At 43.5% G+C, this 21,264-nt stretch overlaps 1 protein-coding gene across 1 annotated transcript in view; it reads left to right on the forward strand.

Moving 5' to 3' along the window:
- Window positions 1-18,871, forward strand: part of IRAK2 (interleukin 1 receptor associated kinase 2) — a 59,619-nt gene extending 40,748 nt beyond the window's left edge. The window contains exons 9-13 of the mRNA XM_042910757.1: window positions 1,414-1,609; window positions 5,051-5,113; window positions 12,902-13,102; window positions 16,333-16,624; window positions 17,710-18,871. Of these exons, the coding sequence (XP_042766691.1) occupies window positions 1,414-1,609; window positions 5,051-5,113; window positions 12,902-13,102; window positions 16,333-16,624; window positions 17,710-17,822 (865 nt within the window). The 3' untranslated portion in view covers window positions 17,823-18,871. The remainder of the gene's footprint in view (window positions 1-1,413; window positions 1,610-5,050; window positions 5,114-12,901; window positions 13,103-16,332; window positions 16,625-17,709) is intronic.
- The last annotated feature ends 2,393 nt before the right edge of the window (window positions 18,872-21,264 follow it).

The raw sequence follows: 21,264 nt of genomic DNA on the forward strand, positions 1-21,264 counted from the left end.
CTTTTTTTGTCCCTGATTTTTGTTTGATTGCATAAACAATTGTAATAGCGAGAAAGGAAATGAAAGGGTGAGAGGTCATTCTGGCTCTGGCACCCTGACTTACACCTGGCCTCCATTTCTTCAGCCCTTGCCCTCACAGAAGTCTTAGCCTTAAGGGAGTACTGTTACTTGGTTACCAGTTCACATTTTCTTTTTTCCCCCTTTATTTAAACAAGGCAGATATTTCCCTTTATTGCTTGTCATCCTTTTTTTTTTTTTAATTTTTAATGTTTATTTTTGAGAGACAGAGAGACAGAGTGTGAGTGGGGGAGGGGCAGAGAGAGAGGGAGACACAGAATCCGAAGCAGGCTCCAGGCTCTGAGCTGTCAGCACAGAACCCAACGTGGGACTTGAACCCACAGACTGTGAGATCATGACCTGAACCGAAATGGAATTGGACACTTAACCAACTGAGCCACCCAGGCGCCCCTGCATTTCACCATTTTTAGTGACTTTGTAGTTTTCTGTTGAAGGATTTACCCATAATTTACTTAACCACTCCTAATAGTGGATATTAGAATTGATGTTTCTTTTGTAAACAACTATTTAGGGTTAATTTGATAATTTTCACACACGTAACTTAGTTGTTTTCTTGTTTGTTGTTTGTTTTTTCCTTTGAAGTACTTTCTGAGAATGTTTACTCCCACAGATTAGATGACTAGGCTCAAGAATGTTTCTTATTGCTTCCCCTATTCCCCATGACCTGGGCAGGACTAGTCACAAAGGACGGTGGCCTTCAGACTTGAGTCAGTTGGGCCAGAACTTGGGGTCGGAACAATTTTGGAAGGGACCAAGCCCTCATAGGCTATCGGCTTGGCAAACTGAGGTTGATGAGGGTTTGACATCTGTGGGGGTCAGGAAGGCCACACCTCTTTGGCTACACCAATGGCATGCCTGGGGCAGCACAACTAATCTTAGCTCTGTCTTCATTTCCTGGTGGGAGTGGGTTCCCACTCCCTGCCCTTTCAGGACTGGCTCAGAAAATCCAGATTGAGGGTCTTTTTTTTTTTAGTTTATTTATTGTGTGTGTGTGTGTGTGTGTGTGTGTGTGTGAAAGAGAGAGAGAGAGAGAGAGAGAGAGAGAGAGAGAGAGAGAGAGATAGAGAATCCAAAGCAGGCTCCGCACTGTCAGTGCAGAGCCCAACACGGGGCTCAAACTCACGAACCATGAGATCATGACCTGAGCTGAAATCAAGAGTTGGATGCTTAACCAACTGAGCCACCCAGGCACCCCCGGATTGAGAGTCTTAAGTGACCCTTAACTTGTAGGGGCCAATGCTGCTTACTGCAAAGTTGTTTTCCAAAAGGGTCTCCTTGACAACCTCTTCTTTCCAGCTCAAACTGAGAAAGTTCTGTCTGCTTTCTTTTCCACAGCTCCAATGTTTTGCTAGACCAAAACTTCACCTCCAAGCTGGCTCACCCAATGGCTCACCTGTGTCCTGACAACAAAAGGTCAAGATATACCATGATGAAGACTCACCTTTTCCAGGCCTCTGCTGCATATCTGCCAGAGGATTTCATCAGGGTGGGACAGCTGACAAAGCGAGTGGACATCTTCAGCTGTGGAATAGTAAGAGCTTCCTTCTGTGCTTGGGCTTTGGCCTGTACCTATTTGTTCTCCCCACAGCTCCTTTGTAAGCATAAGATATAATAGAAGCCCATAGATATATTCCATCAAAGTACAGTAGGGGTTGGCAAACTATGGCCCCCAGGCCAAAACTGGCCCAGGGCATATTTTGTACCATCTATAACTAAGAAAAGCTTTTACATTTATAAAAGATTTAATAACAATAATAATAAGTGAGAGAGACTTGGTTTGTGGCCCACAAAGCCTAAAGTATTTACTGTCTAGCCTGTTACAGAAAGTTTGCCGACCCTTAAAGTACAGCTACTCATGAGTGTCCAGCTTCTAGTAGGCTCCTTAGTGCCCTGATTCCCAGCCAGCCAGCCATCTAATGGTCCAACCAGTTGTCTGTTCATCTTTGTCCATCCATCTGTCCAACCATCTGTTCACTTAGTCATCCAGTATCCATCTGTTCAACAGCCACCCACCGATTTAGTATCCACCTCTGCTTCTACCCTCCCTCCTCATCACTGCCACCATCTTGTCCTATCATCACTGCGTGCTGGGCACTCTGAATATAAATGTAACTAAAACACAGTCCTTCCCCCAGGAGCTCATGGTCTGACTATAACAGCCTCCAAAGTATTTCTGTGGAACATCCTCGCATCTCTGTAGGTTGGATGTGTTTTAAGGCTTTTATGGCCAAATAGATATGAGAAATGCTGGGTTAAGTAAAGTCCAGCACATTTCTTTATCACAAAATTAATCAGAGACTTCAATATGGTTATGAGCCTTTAATTTAATTGGGAATTCACCACAGCTGGGCAAGTGGTATACAGCATTTCCCAAATTTATTTGACTGTGGAACCTTGTTTCCTCGGTATCTTTCAGCACCAGTGTCCCATGGAGCCCCATCTGGGAAATGCTGGCTGAGAAAAAAAAAGTGACAGTCTCTGATTGACCTTTGCCAAGAGCAAACACTTGCCTCTCAGACCTTGCCCTCTCTCTTCCTCTCTAGCCTTGAACTTTGAGCTTCCTCTCTCTGACCCCAGTCTCTTATCTGTCCACCTCTTGCACTAGTGCCTTCCCCGAGCCACCTTCTGCTCTTAGCCTGACCTCCATATATCAGATTCTGCTTCCTTCTGTCTCCTATTGGCTCTTCTGGTTTCCTTGACCCCATCAGGGGTCAGTGGCTCAGTGATGCTTAGTGGGGCTAGGCCAGGCTCCTGCTCATCTTAAGAACCAGCAGGACTAAACCCTGAGGCTACCAGGCAATACAGTGCAGAGCTTAAGGGCAGAGGTTTGAGTCCCAGCTTAGTTATTTTCAGCTTTGTGACCTCAGCTAGGTCACCTGTAACTCTGGGCCTGTTTTGTCCTCTGTAAAATGGAATAATGATAGGTATGGAGACTAATAAGATAATATATATAAACTAGTTAGCACGGTACCCTGCACATGTCAAGATTATTATTATTGTGGTGGTAGTTATTATTCCTACCCTTATACCCTCACTCTTGATTTCTGTTTATCCTTGAAATAAAAAAAATTTTTTTAAATGTTTATTTACTTTTGAAAGAGAGCATGTGCTTGAGCTGGAGAGGGGCAGAGAGAGGGAGACACAGAATCTGAAGCAGGCTCCAGGCTCTGAGCTGTCAGCACAGAGCCCTATGTGGGGCCCTAACCCATGAACAGAGAGATCATGACCTGAGCCAAAGTCGGATTCTTAACTGACCAGCCACCCAGGCACCCCTACCCTTGAATTTTTAACTCAACTCTTGACGTAACAATTTTTTTTCATTCATTCATGCATTCATTCATTCAGTGCCCACTGGCTCCCTTCACTCTTTTTCTCTGCCCTGCCACTGACACTATGATTTTGAACTCTGGTTCCTCCAGTTAGGAACACTGCATTTCTCAGTGGTTTTGTTTGTCTGTTTGTTTGTTTGTTTGGTGAACACTGAATGATCTCCATAAAAGGTTCAGCACAGAGCCTGTCTGTACAAGGGGCAGAGTGAATGTCTATTTATTCATTTCCCCTCGTCCTTCCCTCTCTTCCTGGCAGGAGCTGGTTGGGAATCCCATTTCAATTTGCTCCCATCCACTTGCTACGGGGTGCCCTCTGCTGCCCCCTCCTGGCCCCTGCCAGTCTGTAATTAATCCTGCAGGTCTGTCCTCTGGGGATAGGATGCCAGCTCAGATTTTAGGCACTTGCCTGAAGATCACCTAAGTGATTAAGGAAGAGAGTCAGGGGCACCTGGGTGGCTCAGTTGGTTAAGCTTCCAACTTTGGCTCAGATCGTGATCTCTTGGCTTGTAAGTTTGAGCCCTGCATTGGGCTCTGTGCTGACAGCACAAAGCCTGCTTGGGATTCTCTCTCTCTCCCTTTCTCTCTGCTCCTCCCCAGCTTGTGCATGCACACTCTCTCTTTCTCAAAATAAATAAACTTAAAAAAAAAAGGAAGAGAGTCAGAATTTAAATCCAGGCAGTCCTGTCTGATCGTACACCCCTTAACCACTATGCTCTTATGTCTGCTGAGAATTTCTGTTCAAAGCAGGTGTTCCCTATAATAAGACACATATCATGGTTTGTCAAAGCTGTGGTGTCTTATACTGGTGCAGGGGTGTGCTCCTTCTGTGCGTGGGTGAATTAATGAACAAATAATGTTAATAAAGGCTGAGGAAGAAACATGCTACAGATACTGCTGAGACATGCTGTGTAGAATAGACATATATACCCAGACTCCTCCTTTTCCTGAGACTGATGTAGCAATGCCTACTTACCACTTTGGATGGTTTTTTTAGTGAAATGATCTTTAAAATATAGTGTGTGGGCCCCTGGGTGGCTCAGTAGGTTAAGCATCAGACTTCTGATTTTGGCTTAGGTCATGATCTCACAGTTCATGAGATCGAGCCCTGTGTCAGGCTCAGCGCTGACACCATGGAGCCTGCTTAAGAGTCTCTCTCTGCCCTTCCCCCACTCATGCTTGCTCTCTTTTTCTCTCTCAAAATAAATAAATAAACTTAAAAAATAGACTTAAAAATAGTATGTGTACATATATGTATATAGATAGATATGTGAGTATAAGTATGTGTATACACATATTTATATATAAATATATAGTATGCATATATAAATATACATATATATTTATGTGGATATACATATGCATATAAAACTCATGGTAATACACACATATTTGCTTTCCATCATTCCTGACTTGCTATTTATTCAAACCTTCTACTAGCAGCTGGGTGTTGTGTTTAGTTGGAGGAGGTGTTTAGTGATACTCTGATGTTCCAGATTTGGGGCAAGTGTCTGTCCTGGCAAATGGCAGAGCCAGGCCTGGAGCTCAGCTTTTGTTTCTGAGAAGAATCGTCTCTCTTGGCCAGAATCTGCTGTCTGAACTTCTGTATGAGTGTCTGAACAATGCTAACTGCATGTCCTCTCCAGGTGTTAGCTGAGGTCCTCACCGGCATCCCTGCAATGGATAATGACCGAAGCCCAGTTTACCTGGTAAGGGAACCAGTCACTTCTGGCTCACAGCTAGCAGGGGAGGGATCCGGAGGGCAGAGACCTCTACTGTACCCATTTTACAGATGGTTATGAGGCCTCAGTCTAGGGTTTGATCTGCAAAGTAACCTTAACTTCTCCCCTACTTACCAGCCAGCCAAGAATTTATTTTTTGTGATAAGAGAACTCAGAATGTTTAGGGGAAACCCATTTCTTCTCTCCACACATCCGGCAGTCAAATAGGATTTGTTTTCAAGTTGGTAAAAGTGAATTTCAGCCCTCTTAAATGGGTTTATATAATAAAAACAATAATTTCCATTTTGAGGGTTCAAAGAATTAGCATTCCTATGTATATACATACAGTGTAATTTCAAAAATATAACAGCACAGCCAGACTCTGTGTTTGGCACCTTGCATATATTATCTTTCTAAGTCATCTCAAAACCGCCACAAGATTGCTAGGGTCATTGCGTTCACCCACACTTGAGAAAAGCGGGCTCTGAGGTTTGCCTGAGATTTCAGCTTTACTAAGTGTCAGAGCTGGACTTCCACGTCAGGTCTTTCTGGACTACAGATCCTGAGTTCTTAACCCCGACACTCGGCTGACTGTTTAATTTTCGTGACAGTGCAACCATATGAATTCAAGATTATTATCATCCCCATTTTTCTGATGAGAAAACTAAGGCCAAGGTGAAGAGATTTGTCTCATGCCCCCCAGTGAGATCTGTGGTAGAACTGGGATTTGAACCCATGTTTTCTGCAGAGTTCCAAATCCTTTTCATCAGTTTGAGAGGGGAGCACCTTTCCTGACTTGATGTTGAGGCCATTAGAGCAGTTGGTTTTTTGTGGCTGGGCCCCAAAAGCATCCCCTGGGCCCTGGGGTGGGGGGCTGAAGGCCTTCCTACACACAGGAAGCCATGACTTCTCCCTTTGCTGATCCCCCCAAGCTCTGCCACTTTTGGGCCACCGAGCCCCAGATACTGCACAGAGGTAGGTTTCAGGGCAATTTCAGGTAGGTGTGGGGCAATTTGAGGTGGTTTCTCCTATTCTGACAGTTTTCTTTTCTTTTCTTTTCTTTTCTTTTCTTTTCTTTTCTTTTCTTTTCTTTTCTTTTCTTTTCTTTTCTCTTTTCTTTTCCTTTTCTTTCTTTTCTTTTTTTCTTTCTGCATTTTATTTATCTTTTTATTTTTTAATTTACATCCAAGTTAGTTAGCATATGGTGCAATAATGATTTCAGGAGTAGATGCCAGTGATTCATCCCCTACGTAAAACAACCATTGCTCACCCCAACAAGTGTCTTCCTTAATGCCCCTTACCCATTTAGCCCATCCCCCCTCCCACAGCCCCTCCAGCAGCCCTCAGTTTGTTCTGTGTATTTAAGAGTCTCTTATGTTTTGTCCCCCTCCTTGTTTTTATATTATTTTTGCTTCCCTTCCCTTATGTTCATCTGTTTTGTATCTTAAATTCCTCATATGAGTGAAGTCATATGATATTTGTCTTTCTCTGACTAATTTTGCTTGGCATAATACCCCCCCAGTTCCACCCACGTAGTCGCAAACGGCAAGAGTTCATTCTTTTTGATAGCCGGGTAATACTCCATTGCATATATATGTACCACATCTTCTTTATCCATTCACCCATCAATGGACATTTGAACTATTTCCATACTTTGGCTATTCTGACAGTTTTCGTGAAGTGAATTCCCTAGCAGTCCTCTGGGTCTCCCTGGATGAATGTCACAGGAGAAGGAGCTTTTTGAGACATTTATGTAAAATTTTCTGGAAGGCATTTTTTGTTAATGGTTTCTAAAAATGTGGAGGAAGGGACGCCTGCTGGCTCGCTCAGTACAGCATGAGACTCTTGATATTGGGGTCATGAGTTCAAGCTCTATGTTGGGCATAGAGGTTACTTTATAAAAATGTGGAGGGTATAATTTTTTAAAAATCTTAATTAAAAAAAATTAAGATTGCACATGTATTTAAGATTTGGGTCAGAGATGAAAGCTGGTAACACCTAGTGTGGTCCACGGTAGGAGGAAGCTGGCCTTTCCTTCACCCTCGGGTGAGTGTTTCTGGCCACAGTGTTTTCGGAGGTCATTAGGTGGTTTCCATCAAAATTTAAAATGGGCGTGCCTTCTGATGCAGCAATTTCACTTGTACATAGGGACACACACATACAAGGGAGGAAAGACAGATGGACAAGAACGTTGATTGTAGCATTATTTATGTTAGTAAAGAGCTGCAAACAAGTGAAATATGTGTCAACTGGGAGGTAGTTAAAGAAATGACAGTATAATCACACACCGTGGAAATTCCATGAAGTTATTCATAAATAAGTTCATGAACATAAGTTTATAAATATTTATAAGTAATGAGGACAAAGTGTATAATGTGATAAATTTTGACATATGTATATATCTGCAAAATCATCACCAAGCCACGCTCATGACTGTGCCTACTACCTCAGAAGTTACCTCTTCCCCTTTGTAATCCTCCCTGCCCATCCCTCCCAGCCCCTGCCATCCCCCACAGCCATTGATCTGCTTTTTGTCACTGTACAAGGTTCCATTTTCTGGACTTTCATACAAAATAAATCATAGAGAGAGTACTCTTGTCTGGATTTTTCCACTCAGCATGGCTATTCTGAGATACATCCATGTTCTTTGTGTCAGTGGTTCGTTTCTTTTTGCTGAGTAATGTTCCTTTGCAGACATGTGCCACTGTTTGTCCCATCACCTGTTGATGGACATGTGGGGTGTTTCCAGTTTTTGATCATTACACATACAGCTGCTAGGTACTGTTGTATGTGGGTCTCACTGTGGACATGTGCATTCATTTCTGTTGAGGTATAATTCACACTTGTGAGGCGTATAGAATGGTGTACGTCTTAGAAAATGTAGACATTTATGTAACCAACACCACCACAATCAAGATATGGAGTATTTCCATCATTCCAGAAAATTCCCTTGTGCAGTTTTACAGTCAATGCCTTCTCCCCACTTCCAGCCCCTGGCAACTACTGATCTAATTTCTGACTGCATAGTTCTTTTTTGGAATATCAGATAAATGGAATCATAGAGTGTGTACCTGTTTGTTTCTGTCTTCTTCCACTTAGTGTGGTGCTTTTGAGATTCATCCATGCTATTTTGCATACTAGTCGTTCATTCCTTTTCTTGCTGAGGAATATTCCAATGTATGGATGTATGACCATTTGTTTAACACCAGTTGTTGGACATTTGGGCCACTTCCAGGTTTTGGCACTTCCAAATAAAGCTAACATAAACATCTTATAAAAAAAAATAATGAGAGGGGTGCCTGGGTGGCTCAGTCAGTTAAGCATCCAACTTCGGCTCAGGTCATGATCTCTGTTTGTGAGTTCGAGCCCCGCGTCGGGCTCTGTGTTGACAGTTCAGAGCCTGGAGCCTGCTTTGGATTCTGTCTCCTTCTCTCTCTGCCCCTCCCCACTTGTGCTCTCTCTGCCTCTCAAAAATAAATAAATGAAAAAAAATTTTTTTTTAAATAATGAGAAAGACACGTATGTTTTGACAGGAAAATATCTCCAAGTGAAAAAAGCAAGTTCAGAATACTTTTATAGTTTAATCCCATCTTTGGCAATAAGTAGATGAATGAATAAAAAAAACTTGTAGCTTACATTTTCTTATTGGCAAACTGGGATAGATAATATTACCTACTTGGGGCGCCTGGGTGGCGCAGTCGGTTAAGCGTCCGACTTTAGCCAGGTCACGATCTCGCGGTCCGTGAGTTCGAGCCCCGCGTCAGGCTCTGGGCTGATGGCTCGGAGCCTGGAGCCTGTTTCCGATTCTGTGTCTCCCTCTCTCTCTGCCCCTCCCCCGTTCATGCTCTGTCTCTCTCTGTCCCAAAAATAAAATAAAAAAAAAAACTTAAAAAAAAAAAATAGTACCTACTTAAGGGGCTTTAGTGAAGGTTGAGTCATATGTACCTAAAACAGTACCAAAAATAGTGACTTAGAGCGGTGCCTGGGTGGCTCAATCAGTTGAGTGTCCCACCCTTGATTTCAGCTCAGGTTGGGGGATCATGCCCTGGTGACAGGGTCTGTGCTGAGCGTAGAGCCTGATTAATATTTTCTCTCTCTCTGCCTCTCTCTCTTTCTCCCCCCCCCCAAAAAAAATTAAAAGAAATTAAAAAGTTAAAAAAAATACCAGTGACTAGAATATAGTAAGCACTATATGAGTTAACTATTAACTATGATTACCTCTATTTTAATAACTCTTAAGTGGTTGCTTGCCACTATAATAATTATTACATATAACTAATATGTAACAAAAGTAATTATACCTATAGACTTCTGTAGCAGAAGGTCTAGGATAATATAATCCAAACCACTAGCAGGTGTTACCTTTGGCAAGTGAAATTGAAGAGATAATCTGCATATTTGGTTCCAAAAACCCAACCGCGCCTCTCTCCCCCGCTTCTCTGGCCTCAGGCATGGCCACTTCTTGAAAGCCCCTTTTGTTATGGAGAATTTCGAAGATGCACAAAAGTAAAGAGAAGAGTATAAGGAATCTCCATGGATCCATCCCATCAGTTATCATTATCACGCTTTTCTTATTTCTTTTGAACCCAAAAAACGTGTGTGTGTGTGTGTGTGTGTGTGTGTGTGTGTGTGTGTGTGTGTTAAAGCATAGCCTAAGGGCACCTGGGTGTCTCAATTGGTTAAGCTGGTTGATTTCAGCTCAGCTCATGATCTCACGGTTGGTCATGGATGAGATCTAGCCCCCGAGTCAGGCTCCGCGCTGTGGGTGGAGCCTGCTTAAGATTCACTCTCCCTCTCCACCTGCTCTTCCCCCTCCTCTCTCAAAAAAGAAAGAAAGAAAGCATAGCCCACGTATTATATTATGCCACCCATAAAATACAGTTTTCTTAATTCCTTAATATCATTTAACGCCCATTCCATATTTAAATTTCCCAAGTTGTCTCCAAAATTGCTTTTTAAAGTTGGTTTGTTTGAAACTGATACACACAAGGTCCACATGTTGCCTTTAATTATGTTTCTTGAAACCCTTCTTTTTTTTCTTAAAGTTCTTTAATTTAGATAATCTCTACACCCCATGCAGGGCTCAAACTCATGACCCCAAAATCAAGAGTTCATGCTCTTCTGACTGAGTCAGCCAGACGCCCCTTGAAACTCTTCTAGTCTCCAACTGCACCCTTCCCCACTTTTTCTTTCCACATATTGCATTTTTGCATAAAGTGAGTCATTTGTACCGTAGACTGTCTCATGTTCCGGATTTTTATGTCGTTGTGGTGTTCTTATTTCTCTATTCCTCTTATCCTGAGACTTGGTTAGATTCATGCTCAGTGCTGCTTCCTAGATGGTGCTGGGTGCTTCCCACTGCATCACAACACGATGCGCATAGTGGATCCTCCTCCTTCTGGTGCTGAGGTTCATCAGTGGGTCCAGGTGGAGTTGCTGACTCCACTAAGTTCGCTAAGTTTCCCCATCACCCCCCGTGCTCTTAGCGTCTCTTGATGACTCTTGCCAGATGAGATCCGTGATTTCACGGGTGGTGGGGAGTCAAATGGTGAGCTTCTGCCCCTATCATTCTTTCAGGGCAGTCGTTTTGAACAGTTTCTGACTCTGTTTCAGATGGTGGTAACCTCCATATCTGTAAATAACACCCTTCTGGTGTTTATTGATGTATCAACTTTAAACACCATGACAACTTCTTAAAATATGTATATACAGTTGGGGTGCCTGGTTGGCTCAGTCAGTTGAGTGGACTTTGGCTCAGGTCATGATCTCATGGTTTCTGAGTATGAGCCCCGTGTCAGGCTCTGTGCTGTCAGCTCACAGCCTGCATCCTGCTTCAGATTCTGTGTCTCTCCCTCTCTCTGCCCCTCCCCTGCTCATGCTCTGTCTCTCTCAAGAAAAAATAAACATGAAAAAAAAATTTAAAAATATATTTTAATATGTATTTATTATTGAGAGAGAGAGAGAGAGTGAGAGCACAAGTGGGGCAGGGGCAGAGAGAGGGAGACAGAGGATCTGAAGCGGGCTCTACACTGACAGCAGAGAGCCCAGTGTGGGGCTTGAATTCACAAACCATGACACCATGACCTGAGCTGAAGTCAGACACTTAACAGACTGAACCACCCAGGCATCCCTATATTTATATTTAAATATATATTCATATTTTATATTATGTACGACATGGAGCTCCATCACTTTTTGCATTTTATATAGCATAAAATATTATACAATATTTATAGTGCATATAACATTGTATATAACATAAAGTACATTGAAATATTTGCATATATTTACATGAGTAACTACATAAAATACTACATATTCTATGAAATATAATTACAAATATGTACACATATAACATACTGATTAAAGTATACATTATATATAACAGAATATGTGTAGAAAATTTATATTAAATGTTTTATGTACACAAATATATCACAAATATAAAACATAAATGTAAATGCTTCGTATGATACAACAGATTGTTGTATCAATGACAAGATGCTATAATGCTGTATGCAATATGCTATATGTTATATCAATAAATATACATAATTATATTACATAGCTCCCTATACTATATTTAATATATTTAATCAATGTATTTAATATATTTGCAACATATTTACATATTTGTAAATATGTAAATATATACTTATGAAATATTATGAAACATAATTTATACTATTTATGTTTATATATTTATATAAAAATATATAGCATAACTTTTGTCATATGCATAGTTTAGATTTCTGCTAAGTAGTATAAAATATTATAAACCTTATAATATATAAATATAAAATTTATAAAATTGTAAGTATACACAATATTTATATAGTAGATCTCCTATTAAATATATATGTGTTAGGGGCTCACTCAGTAGAGGATGTGACTCTTGGTCATGAGTTTGAGCCCCATGTTGGGTGTACGAATTACTTAAATAAATAAAACTTTAAAAAATAATAATGCTTCTCGAACTTTAAAAAATAAATAAATATACATGAGTCAGAATCCTACACCCTAAAATATGTATTGTATATCAAAAAAATGTGCCTGTAATTGTTAATAAGATTAAATTATGAATGTAAATAAAGTTTTTAGCATGGAGTACTATATAAACCATAGCTATTGCTACTATTTATCATGGTCACTAATAGACTATTGAATCTTTATTCAGCGTCGAGTGTCACACTTCATGCCTTAGATGCGTTACATCTTTTAATCTTTGTGTTAGTCCTATTATCCCCATTTTCCTGGTAAATCAACTGAGGCCTATGTTAAGTCCCTCCCTGGGTGGTACTGGTGTATTATGGAACACCTTGTACATATAGGGAACTTAGCAGTTCTCCAGTTCTGGCTTTTTTCCTTGTTTCTTGGATCCTTGTATGCTTTTATTTCTTAAAATCCTGTTAAAAAATTTTTTTTTACATTTTATTTATTTTTGAGAGAGAGAGAGAGAGAGAGAGAGAGAGAGAGAGACAGAGCACAAGTGGGGGAGGGGCAGAGAGAGAGAGGGAGACAGAATCTGAAGCAGGCTCCAGGCTCTGAGCTGTCAGCACAGAGCCCAATGTGGGGCTCGAACCCACGAACCGTGAGATCATGACCTGAGCCGAAGTCAGTTGCTTAACTGACTGAGCCACCCAGGCGCCCCTTAAAATCCTGTTTTCTGCGAAGTTTTGCAGCCCTGGTGTGTCGCAGGGGATGGTGGGGAATGTGCAGGTTGAATCCCACATCCCTGCAACTCACACTGGAGTGTTTATCCTCTTCTTCCCACAGAAGGATTTACTCCTCAGTGAAATCCCAAGCAGCACCACCTCACTCTGCTGCAGGAAGACGGGCGTGGAAAAGGTGATGGCTAAGGAGATCTGCCAGAAGTACCTGGAGAAGAGAGCTGGGAGGCTGCTGGAGGACTGCGCCCAGGCCTTGGCCATGGCTGCCTGCCTCTGCCTGCGGAGGCGGAATGCCAGCCTGGCAGAGGTGAGCCTCACTCTCAGCCTTTACCCTGGCGATGAGCCCTGCCCTGGGGTGGGTGGGCCTCCCGTCCCGGTGGCCCTGTGGTTCTGCTTTACCAGGGACTAGGTTAACACTCGGGGTTGAACCCTTTACCGAGATGTGATTTCATAAACCTGAGCCTTATTTGGTTGCAAGCATCACAACTTAATGGAGCTCATAAGAGCAAAGCAGGGAAGCCAGTGAGAGTAGCTCAGGAACCTGAGGGCGGTGTGCTGGGGGCCTCAGGAAGCCCAGGATCCTGTACTCAGTTAATAGAACTCTGCTTTCCCTGAATCTGCTTGATTCCTCCTCTCCTCTCTGTGGGCTCCCTTTTCTTGACCCGTGTTTTGGTTAGGAGATATGGCCATGGGTATTATGTATATGCTATGGTTCTACCCCGACTGGGAGATCAAGTCTCCAGGTCCCAATTCCAGTCTCTCAGTGAGAGAGCCTGTTTGGCCTACCTAGAGTCATTGTCCATCCGTTGGCCAGTCAAGTAAGACAAGGGGAGTGGGGCCCAGTTTATAAACCTGGTGGTCAGGGGGTCAACCCAAGAAAGTTGGAAGGGCTAAGTCCTAGAGGAAGGGAGCATCCTTAACCCATGGGCCAGGCAGATATCCCAGAAATCAAACATATCAGGGGCTACAGCATCTTTCTATGCATGTGATATAGAGTGGTGGTTTCCATGGTAACAGGTATAGATTTGTGGTCCATGCTGGGTATTTCTAAGGACCTAATGATTGCCCGAGAGGACTCTCAGGCCAACAGTGATCTTCAAGTGGTGTTTGGCAGAGAGGGACTCCTTGCAGTTACCTCAGGAGTTGCTTTTGGCAGCAAGAGGGCTCGGGGAGGTGCAGGCCCCACCCGGGACTACAACCAGACACCCCCTTTTACTTCACATAATTGTACTGAGTACTTAACACTTCATTTGAGGAAAGGGCTTAGTAGCTGAAAAAAAAGTCTTTGAACACCACCGCTGTAGCCCAGGCCTGTCATTTTATAGATGGGCAAGTAAAGATCCAGAGAGGAAAAGATGAGGCCACAGAGTGAGTTTCTGTCAGAGCTCTCTGGACTCCACGTTCATTCCCATGTCCACCATATTGCACTGGGATGTGGCAGGAGCTAGAGACCCAAGTGGTTGTTCTTCGCCTGAGCTGTTCCAGGTGCCAAGTGGCACAGCATTCATTCAGTACTTGTGTGTTGGGCGGGGGGGATCAAATCGGTGAACAAGGCAGGTCCAGTTCTGCTTTTCTGGAGCTCACAGACAATGCGTAGTAGTCATCTGTGTGGTGAGCACTATAGCATATGATGGGGTCCCACCCAGGAGGATTTTCCCCAGGTAGTGATTGTAAGCAAAGAGCAATCCAAACAGAAGAAGCAGCTCCTGCAGATGTCCTGAGGTGAGAGAAAGCCTGGCTTAGTCAAAGGTCTGGAAGAAGGTGTAAGTGACTACAACAAGAAGCACATGGGGAAGAGTGGCTTGTGGTGAGGCTGCTGAGAAAGGAGGAGCCCAATAATTTAGGGCTTTGCAGGCACAGTTAGGATTTTGAGGAAGACACTAGGGGTTTGAAGCAGGGGCAGGACGTAATCAGATTTATGTTCTGAAAAGATCTGTCTCCCTGAACCACTTATTCTTTCATTCAGGCTTTCATCTCTTCATTTATTTTATTCTTTTGTTCAACGTATTCGTTAAAGGACACTCGATGAAGCTGTTATAATGAGGAGACTCCAAAATACAGTGGTTTAAATGAGATAGAAATTTATTCTCTTTAGCTGAACAGCTTCAACGCAGGCAGTTCAGAGCTGATGTGGCAGCGCCACTTTACTGGGGACTCCAGGCCGCCTCTATATTATTGTTGTTCTGCTATCCTTACTGTGTGGCTTCCGTTTCAGAGTCCAAGATGGCTGCTCTAGCTCAGGCCATCACATCTTCATTCCAGCCGTTGAAAGGGGGTTAAGAGGAAGAGGAGAACACACTCCTTACCTTTTAAAGGTGTGACTTGGAAATGCACACATCACTTTTTCTCACACCCCATAGGCCCTAATCTAGTGACATGGCCACACCTAGCCACAAGGGAATGAGGTTTTTAGCTTGGCGAATATTTATTTGGTACATGCTCTGAAGATTTGTCTCAAGAGGTGACATTTGAACTGGACCTTGAAGGATGAGGAGGCATTAGTTATGTAGAATAAAGGGGATAGGGCATTTAAGGTATACAAAGAGGAATGAGAAGTGATCCTTGCCCTCAGTATTGCACAAATAAACTGGGAAGATGAGAGGTCATCTGGGTCATGGACTTGAAGACAAGCAGGCCTGGGGTCAGTAGTTCTGTTACTTACTGGCTGAGTAGCCTTAGGCAGGGAACTTAATTTCTCTGGTCTTTTAAATTTTTTACCTATAAAAACTCACTGTGCATCACATTCAAATGTGCTTTGTAAATTGCAAAGGCACTGAGCAAGTGAGATGTGTCATTGTTATTAAGGGTATATCTGTCTGCCCTTTGTGCGTGTGTGTGTGTGTGTGTGTGTATGTATGTATGTATACAAAGAAGAAACATTCCTTGCCTGCCTCCCTCTGATTTCCTAACCTCCCTAGTCAGAAATGTCCTCAAGGGCAATATCTATATTACTTGGGGCATTTCCAGTTGAAAGAGATAGAATTTAAGTCAAACTCTTAGTCACACACGTACCCACACACACAGGAGGGGGGCCTGGGAGGGAGTATATGAATGAGTGAATGAATGAATGAACTTATTGGCTTACATAAACAAATAGCAGACAGGAGACACAGGGTCTCAACCAGCAAAAGTGCATCTATCTCTATCTCTGGCCTCTGTTTTATTCTTTGTGGGGGTCTTAATTTTTCCTGCTGTGAACAGGTTTTCTGTGTGGGTAGGGAGTCTGGATCTACCACTAGAAAGGAAAGTGGAGTCTTTCCTCAAGAAGCGTTAAGTAGAAAGGTTCTGGAGAAGGATTCTGGTTGACCAGCTTGGGTCACGTGATCAAACCTTAACTCATTGAGGTCAGAGGAATGGGATACAATGTTTGGTCCATCTTGGTCATGTGCTCTTTTCAAAGGCACATCCTCTCTTCTTCCAGACAGAGCAGCAAGAATCAACATTTGATTCTTCAGTCTCCCTCTTTCTCTCTCTCGGCCTGGGAGACCCGTAAGATTTTTGATTTCAGAGAAAGTTCTTATCTCTCCTCTCTCCAAGGTGTGTGGTTCTGTGGCCGCTGTGGAAGAGCGGCTGAGAGATCAGGAGATGTTGTCCCCTTGGAGTGGGCTTTCCGAGAGCACAGGCTCTTCCTCCAACACCCCAGAAGAAACGGACGATGTGGACAATTCCAGCCTTGATGCCTCCTATTCCATGAGGGCAGCACCCAGGGCTGGGGATGTTGCCTCACTCCCCCCTACAGAGGGCAGAGAAGGCAGGCTGCAGGCTGATGGGGGAATGCCGGCAGACTCCTCCTCTGGAGCCTATGCCAGTCCGGAGCCTCCCCAGGATGGTAAGTGTGTGGAGAACAGTGTGCTTACACAAGCTCGTTTATGGGTCTCTAACTCAGCCTGCCATTTGTTCCTTCTGTTGCTCTAATTCATGCGTTCTTTGATTTTTCAGCTGTTCACCTACTAGCTGACTGCACAAAGAGAAGCCTTGGGTGGGGGTCATCCTTTATACTTCCCTCTGTCTCTGGCTGCCTATGTCCAGCCCATCACCCAGTCCTATCCATTGGCCTAAATATCTCTCAGCTCCATCTGCTTCTCTGCATTGCCTGGCCCCTCTTGGCCAAGCTACTGTCTTCTTGCTGGATGACCACACAGCCTCCCTGTGTCCCCCCGATCCACTCTGGCCCCTTACCCTGTCCCTTCTCCAGCGACCAGCCAGCATAGTTTTTAAAAACAACTCATGTCACCCCTTGTTTAAAGCCTTTGTATGGCCCCCCATCATACTGAGGGACCAAGTCAGAATTCTTCCTATCTCTCCGTCTCCTCTCCAAACACCCCAGGCTTCCTTCTGAAATAAAAATTTGGAAGGCCTGGGTGCCGAGGTGGCTCAGTCAGTTGAGTGTCCAACCCTTGATTTCGGCTCAGGCCATGATCCCAGGGTGGTGGAGTGGAGCCTGCTTGAGATTCTCTCTCTCCCTCTTTGCCTCTCTTCCCCCACTCACATTCTCTCTCTCTCTCTCTCAAATTAAAAAAAAAAAAAAAAAAAGAAGACCTTTTTAATGCAGTGTCCTTGTCCATTACTAAACATGGCTTAATGAATGTCCCAGGCCCTACCTCTACCTACATCTTCCTCCCATTGGGAGAAGAGAGGAGGGAGAAGAGAGAGAGGGTGTAAGTGTTCATGCCAACGTCTCCCACCCATGAGAAGGAGCGTGGAAGGCCCCGCCTTTCTGAAAAGTGGGGGCAGGTGGCAAGGCTTCACTGCAAAGGCAGAAGCAGGGAAAATGCTCGTTATGCTCAGGGCCTGATTCAGAAACCTGATTTAAGTGAGAAACTGACCAAGTCTGACTTCTAAGAATTATAATAGTAACTATTTCTAAATGCCGTTCATTCAAGTTCTTTCTTTAAATTTTCTGTTGAACGCCAGCTACAGAGACTTCATGGAAGATTGAGATCAATGAAGCCAAAAGGAAACTGATGGAGAATATCTTCTTCTACAAAGAAGGGAAACTGGACAGCCTTGAACTTTTTGGCCCCTGATAACTAGAACACAGCTGAGGATCCTTGTCCTCAATTGGAAAGATAAACACCAAATCAAGAAATAGATCTGATGCCGAATCAAAATCTCCCAGGAAACACCACCCCCCCGGCTTTCCTGGGCCGGGAAGAAAAGCTTCCAGAGTGAGCTAGGGAAGAAGGGACCTCAGCTTTTCAAGACAAAAAATACAGGAAGTCATCATCCTTTCTGGGATTTGTCAGTCAGAGCAGGGTATTAGGAGACTGAAGTGTAAACCGCGGTCCATGGGCCCAGGATGTGGGCGGTTTTATGGGTTTGGCTGTGTGTTAATACTGTTACCCAGCTCACACCCCTCAAGAACTGCCGGGGAGTGCTGTCATTTGTACTTTCCAAAGTTAAGATCTCTGGGTCACATTTGCCACCAACTCCTGCAAACTTCCATGGCCTGAAAGATTCTCAACTTGTGTGTCCTAACGCAGTTCTTAAATTCACATACCAAGGCCTCGAGTTTTACAAATGCCAGACACCTGGCAGAGGACTCAGTAGGTTTTCCACTTTCTGCATCTTGTAACCCACAGATATTTATTTAACGCCCACTCGGCACCTTTATCCTCCCATCCCACTAATGCTAATATTTTCAGTGGAGATTTTATTTTGAGAGTATGTATTATTTATGAGTGAATGAAGAATCTGGAGAGCTAGTTTCATGTCTGATTCTGCTATTTAAACCACATATTTAATTTCTGGAAACTTGGTTTCCTTGTAAGTAACACCTGTTCGTTTTCCTTCCCAGGGCTGTTGGGAGGAACAGGTGAAATGGCTACAGAAGTACTTTGAAAATGCACTTGCCCTGTTTTATAAAATAAATAAAAAGACAATAAATATAGATTTCTGCCATGTACTTAAGGTTTATGCAGTGGGTATTTTTTTGAAAAGTCATGTTGCAAATCTTTTTGGGAAACATCCTGTTTTAAATTCAGTGTGTCCTATTTTAAATAGTCCTACTATTGTAATGATTTCTTCTTTTCGTAAAATAAAAATACATGGCAGGGGGGCACCTGGCTGGCTCAGTCGGAAGATCATGTGACTCTTGATCTCAGGGTGGTTGAGTTTGAGTTCCACGTTGGGTGTAGAGATGACTAAATAAATAAACTTAAAAAAATACATTGATAAAGTTAACAGATATCTTGTAATTAGTTTTGATTGTATCCAGATGAGTTTGTTTGGAAAGGGTGCCCTGTCCCACGGGGTATCATGGAGTGTCTAAGAGTTGGGCGCTGCCTCTAAATGTTGATTGTTAGTAGCTGTGTGATCTGTCAGGTTAGGGAGTTACCCTGAGCCTCTGCTTCTTCATCTACACAATGGAGAGAATAAAAAGTACCCTTTTCATGTGTTTGTCATCAGGCCAAGGGGAAGAACTTGCTTGGTGAAAGCATTCAGTAGTCCCCCAAGAAGTTCAGCTTTGTACTGATACGTAACAAAGATGAGTGTGCTCGGGTCTCAGGGGCAGCCATGTGTACTGACACCCCTGTTTTAAGCTCTAATGGCTGTGAGGAGTCAACTAGAGTGTGTGTTATATGCCCCAACCAGGACCTGGAATGTGGCAAGCACCTTACAATTGTGAGTAGGGTCTTTTCAGGACTAGTGCCAGTAGGGTACTGGTTATCAAGACATACCAGCATTTCGAGAATAGGGCTTCATACATTTCTGGAGAAGTCAGTGAAGGGGCTCCTGGGTTATGTCAGCTAAGCATCTGACTTCAGCTCAGGTCATGATCTCACGGTTTGTGAGTTTGAGCCCCACATCAGGCTCTGTGCTGACAGCTCAGAGCCTGGAGCCTGCTTCAGATTCTGTGTCTCCCTCTCTCTCTCTCAAAAATAAATAAACATTAAAAAAAATGGAGAGGTCAATGAACCACTCTGACAATCTGATGAAAGCTACAGACCTTCTCCCCTCAACAGGATGTAAATATGTGCATAGACATTTGTGGATATGAATTCCAGGGGGGGCTCATGGGCACCATGATGTCTTTCTATGGATCCTTAGAGGGAAGGCCTTTTTTCCCCAAGTTAATAAATGTACATGACCAAAAAAATCCAGTACAAACCATTACATGCTAGGAAAAAAGCCTTTTTTCCACTGGGGTTTTAGTCTCTTGCTTCTTCTCTCCAGAAGTTACCATTGCTGCTGTTTGGGGTATCCTTCCAAAGATGATGAAAATTTTATCTTTTTGCTTAGCGTCATTAATCATTAGATTTCATTAGAAAATTTTCATTCGAAGATCAAAACTGTGAGTTAGACATGGAGTTGGAATTTCTGGCTTCAGTGTGGGTATGTTTTTTCACATCCTTCCTGGCCATTCTTCCTCAACAGTACTTTTGGATTACTTTAGTCTTTTTGCCTGGTATTCCACTCTAAGGATATTTTATAATTTATATAATTAGCTTCCAATGCTGGATGTTGAGGTGGTTTCATTCTTGTTACTACAAAGTGCTCCTTCCAAAGAGGCTGTACCAATTTACACGGAATCAGGTATGGGAATGCATTTCCCCCCATCCTCAGCTACAAAGAATATTATCTTGCTTCTTGATCATTGCTGATTAATAGGTGAAAATTTATAATTTTATTCGTATTTTTAAGTGACAAGTGGAGCCATTATTTTCAGATATTAAAGAGCCTTTCGTAATTTGTGTCTGTTTCTTGGTTGATTTCTGCTTCCTTGGTTCATTTTATTTTTTTTTAAGTTTTTAATTCTAGTTACTTAACATCTGTTTCTATTTTAATACTTAATTATCTTATTAAGACAGTTTTTTACATAGTAAGGACATCAGCCCTTTTTTATGTGTTGCATTTTTCTAATATTCTTTTAACTTTGATATTTTTGCCCGGCAGAAATTTTACATTTTAGATTTTTGTATCGTCTTTTTTTCCCTGTGGCTCCTAACTTCCAACTCTGCCACTCTCTGGGTGTGTCACTTGGTCTCTGAACCAGTTTCCTGCTCTGCAAATGGGGTCATGATGTTAGTGCGGGTTCGAGGAGAGTATCGGGACCTGAACGCGTCTAGCTAAGGGTTGAAGCGCTGAGCAGCAGGGAGAGACACTGTAGGGTAGGGGTTCGCGGACGCCCCCAGAGCCGTGGAACGCTGGCGGGCGGAACTGCGGCCCTCCCTAGCTTCGCGCTCTTCGGGCCCACGTGAGTGGCTCCGCCCCGCCTTGCTTCCGACCAATGCCTCCAAGCCTCCTGACCAACAGGCGAGCTCCGTCTTGCTCGGAGTCCCGCCCCCTGCCGATTCGAGCAATGGGCGTCCCCAGTTCGGCGCAGGACCCGCCCCCGCCGCACGCCGGGCCGTGGGCCGCAGGGCTCGTTCCGGGAGGCGGGCGCAGCGGAGGCCGGTGTGGCCGGAGCTCGGGCGGAGGCCGGGCGCGGGCTGCAAGACTGGGGCGGGAGGCGAGCGGGCGGCCGGG

Source organism: Panthera leo, chromosome A2 (assembly GCF_018350215.1).
Source record: "Panthera leo isolate Ple1 chromosome A2, P.leo_Ple1_pat1.1, whole genome shotgun sequence".
NCBI classification, from domain to species: domain Eukaryota; kingdom Metazoa; phylum Chordata; class Mammalia; order Carnivora; family Felidae; genus Panthera; species Panthera leo.